Raw genomic sequence first — 4499 nt, 5'->3', positions numbered from 1 at the left:
TCCTTTTTAAAGTGTTTTATTGTATTCTTACTACAATTTTTTTTCGATTCAATTTTTTTGGATATCTCATTCAGTCAAAGTGCAAGTGCCAAAATTGTACAACACTTTTCTACCTAAATCATATACTACATACATTTTTCTGAGTGTACATTTGCATGTAAGTTGCTAAAGCGGCTTTCATTTCGTCATGCTTGATTGTTGGCCCTCCTTTTATGAGCTGCTCTTACTGGTGTTGTTGTTGTTGTTGCTGTTGCTGATGATGCCTTTGCTGAAATTCGTAGAAAAAACTGAACGAAACTGTCCTTGGTTTATTTCTCGTTTGTCCCGGCGTCCATTTGCCCAAATAAGGTGCAACAATTGTGGCAGCCGCGCTACTGCACTTTACTCGCAACTTAAAGTGCAGCAACAACAACCATTGGTTGAATGCAACGAGCAGCGCTTTGTGGCTTTGCAGTTGCCGACTTTTGTTTGATGAATGATTGCAATTTATTTGTATTGTTGCATTTCTTACATTCGTTTACGTTGCTTTTTTATACCCTGAACTCGTAGGCCAAAACGGGTATATTAGTTTTATGCAAAATGCAAAGGCATCCCCGACTCCACACTTTATGATGTGTGTCCGCCTGTCCGTCTGTCTGAACACATAGATCTCAGAGACTACAAGTATAAGAGTTAGAGACACGTATGCCATAATGATTGTCCTGCATGTGATTTGATTGGTAGGCCCTATTTCTTTGTTAATTGTTAATTTTGAAAAATAAACAAAAATTGGAAAAAATAACGAGCTTGTAATATAAACAAGTTGTGGTTTATATAGATTCCCACAAAGCTAGTATACTCTTCTACCATCTGTGTACTGGATGTATAAAGAAATTAAGAATTCGGTTTGTGTAAGATATGCAACAGGCAGAACGAAGAATCTCCGACCTCATAAAGTTTATATACAAGTATATTCTTAGTCAACATGTCGAACGGAATCGATCTAGACACGTGTGTCCGTCCGTCTGAATGATCGCATATTTTTCAGATATGGCTGAGCGCACATTAACCAAACTTGGTATATGGAATCTCCTGGTTTCTAGACACGTTATTAAATTACTTTTGCTGCAAATTTTAAGAAAAGTTATTAGAGAAACAATTGCACTCTAGTACTACGACCTTGTAGAAGGAAGGCTTGTAAGACTGTTCTAAAACATATCTTTTATATCAGTTTTATACTGACATCACAGAGCGCTTTGCAAAATATAACAATTCATTTCTCTACAGTAAAATTTATAAGTATAATTGAGTATTTAAAAAACATTTCATAAACAACTAAATTAAAATGTGTATAATAGTCGATCATTGTTGTTGCACCAGCTGCAATGCCAGTCTACGTTTTGGGTGTATTTTCTATGTCATTTGGGCGATTGTTTGGAGAATATTATTAATGGCGTCAACATTCATGCCACACGAATCGACAGGTAAGTATTCAAGCATAATCTGTTGCGACATGGTGCTCATTCTAAAATGAATTTTCTCAATTTAAGATTATAGTAGTGCGAATATTTCATTAATTGTCGTGAATGTGATTTGTCTGATTGGCCCTATTTGTTTGTTAATTGGACTCTTCAAGGTGAATGCACATTTTTTGGTAAGAGCAGTCATACTAACCGTTTATCAATCTGTGTCCCTCAGGACATCAAAGTACTAGTCGTCGTATCTATAGTAGTTACATATCTGGTTGTGGCATTTTATCTTATAAATTTTCTGGTTGGGCCCATAATTAGTAAGTGCTCGCACATTTTTAGAGAAATTTGAGCGGAATATTCTGCAATAATATTACAACATTTTCAGTACTTAGATCGTCTTCAGAAATGAGTACAGGTGCAGGTGTGGCTTCGTATATTTTTATTTTCCTTGCAATATGTTGCCCCTTATGCGGTAAGTACATTTTAAAGGCATACAATGTGAATGTTTTTCATTTGTATTACACTTTTGTTAGCTTTCGAAGTGTATATGGCTATTGTGCAATATTCATATTTAAAAACCGAAATGTAGAGCAGTGGAAGCCATCTTCAGATCCCGCACTATATTACAAACCGTAAGTTAAACAATAATTCCATTGGGAAAAAAACTGTGAGAGCCCACCCTTTGCTAAATTTCTACCTCACAAAGGCAGATCACAAACACAAGCAACGGCAAACGTACAAAATATATATTTAAAACTCTGTAGATATGTGAAATATAATTATAAATCAAAACTATAGATACCAAAAGGTATACCCGTAATTAATATACTATGGTTCACTTTTGGGCACATATTTTATTCGAATCGCTCAATTTTAGGAAAAGTTATTAGAGAAACAATTGCACTCCAGAAGTAGGGCCTACAAGTATAAACTACAGGAGGTGCGCTTCCTCCATTTAGCAATCTCTATTGATTGCATTTGAAAATACCCTTTACCGTATCTATTAAATCATTCTTATATTAAAAATTAAAATTTTTCATAATGCACGATGCATTTAAAAAATAATTTATTCATATGGTCAATGAAAAAACTTCAACGAACCCAACTCAGTTCCATTGTAAAGCGAAATGTGAACGTATTAGGTTTATGCGAGATATGCAACAAGACACCATAAAGTATCTATATTCTTTGCACAATGAATCTATATATCTATATCTATATCTATATATCTACTAATCGGTCAATTCTATGAATTGTTATTAGCGAAACAAATCCACAAACTGCCGCTTTAAGTTCTCTCTTTATCATATAATTCAGTGCCGGAAGCTTGTCTCGGTACAGGGTATTTCGCTGTCGGCCTTGCTTGTCCGTAGCGTTCTCTCTCTTGTTGATTATGTGAACTTTTTTGAAGAAGCTGGCGATCAAAAGGCAATTGCCGCCACAGTGCTTGTAGTTTATTTAATATAGACTTTTTCCATCCTTCTTTTTTATTTTCTGGATATACACATGGGCGTAGCCAGGATCTCATTCAGTCAGATCCATTTCTTTTGGGTACAGGAAGAAGCCCAAATAGAAGCCCAAATCTAACAAACGATATATGTCACTATATTAGTTTCAAGAATAAAAGCTATCTGTGTTTAATATTAATTGTGAAATACGGGCAGACAGGTGGAAAAAATGAAAGGTATGTTCATTTCCTTTGCCTGCTTGTCATGTCGTCTATATAGAAGCAGACTTGAATTAGAGTTGAAGGTAATGAAGACTGGCATTTTATCAGGTGATGCAATTCCATTTCATAATGATAGTCTCAAATGATTGCTCAATCTTTTATCGAGAAATGCCAATAATTCAATAAATTCTTTTTGCAAGCGTTTACTGTGAAATTAGACAAAATTATGAAATAGGTTTTATTTAAAACGGTACCTTGGATAATAACTTTAATTATTTTACTCGCAATAAAGGAAAATACTTATTAATTGTAAATCAAAAAATGATAATTCAATGGTATTCATAAAAGCCTTTAAGAAAACTATTAATTAATAATGACAAGACAATAATTTCAAGGGCAACAGTATTTTTGCTTGGTTCAGCTTAGAGAGGGAGGTATTTGTCTATCTCTTACGCCTATCGCTAAGCCCATAGATATAATAAATAATAGGTACATCATGTGTTCTTATTTCTACAATCATTAGGATTATCATTCAGGAAACTGTCCTAGCAATCTGGCTATCCGATTATTATGGAATCGACAAACAAAATAAGCAAATTCCTTAATTAACAATATTGCCAATGAAATACATTTCTAAACATCTTGATGTTGAAGCGCCACAAATTGCATCCGAGATTCGCAAAATAGGTTTAATCCGTTTGGTCGTCATATCTCATGGTTGTCAGATAGGGAGATATTTGTTTGAAAAACTGGATAAGTTCTTTTTCTTTAAGGATGAAGTCGCTGAGAGAAATATTTTTGCTACACAATATTATTTTTACCTATATTTTGATTCCTTAAAAGTGTAAGCATCAATATTATAAAAAAAAAAGTGTAATTAATTGTTTGTTGTTCACACACTTTACATAACAACAACTCGTTTATCGCCATTATAGTGCCATGCACGTCATCTCTCAGCCTGATCGGAGATCTCTCAACGTCGCAAGACGTATCGAATTTATCATACCGGTTGGCTAGCATTAGCCGCCAGAATCGTGCCGGAGACTGTGGCTAATTTGTTGCTCTTGTGTTTATGTTTGCAACAAACTGATGTTGTTGCTGCTGATGGTGATGCACATTTGAGGCCACAACAAAAATCAACGAAATCAAATGAAAAGCCAATCTGCCAAAGACGTGCTGCTCTTGATGGCCACAGAAACAAACACAACAATAAACAGGAACCACAACAATGCGCCTGCCTTGCCTACAGATTTGTTTATTTATATAATTCCAGTCAAGCTCAATTAGAAACACACAGACACACACGATTCCGATTCCAAATACCAAATACGCCCAGATATAGTATAAATATCAATTGTTGCTGCTGTAGCTCCGTAGAA

The 4499-nt window shown here is 34.9% G+C and overlaps 1 protein-coding gene across 3 annotated transcripts; it reads left to right on the top strand.

The window, feature by feature from the left end:
- Positions 1-1294: 1294 nt before the first annotated feature.
- On the top strand, positions 1295-2275 carry LOC115621581. 3 transcript variants are annotated; one of them, XM_030515273.1, is made up of 6 exons: positions 1295-1463; positions 1530-1615; positions 1678-1768; positions 1837-1923; positions 1985-2083; positions 2158-2248. In XM_030515273.1, exons 1-5 carry the CDS (start codon positions 1325-1327, stop codon positions 2038-2040), a joined length of 459 nt encoding a protein of 152 aa, XP_030371133.1. In that variant the 5' UTR covers positions 1295-1324; the 3' UTR covers positions 2041-2083; positions 2158-2248. The 3 variants fall into 3 exon arrangements, 2 of the variants coding, with proteins under 2 accessions (XP_030371133.1, XP_030371131.1); XR_003995275.1 differs by having other exon boundaries at positions 1537-1615; positions 1985-2275; XM_030515271.1 differs by having other exon boundaries at positions 1985-2275.
- Positions 2276-4499: the final 2224 nt, after the last annotated feature.

Source organism: Scaptodrosophila lebanonensis, unplaced genomic scaffold (assembly GCF_003285725.1).
Source record: "Scaptodrosophila lebanonensis strain 11010-0011.00,11010-0021.00 unplaced genomic scaffold, SlebRS2 tig00000024-arrow-pilon, whole genome shotgun sequence".
Classification (NCBI taxonomy): Eukaryota; Metazoa; Arthropoda; class Insecta; order Diptera; family Drosophilidae; genus Scaptodrosophila; species Scaptodrosophila lebanonensis.
This window is presented reverse-complemented; position numbering and strand designations above follow the sequence as displayed.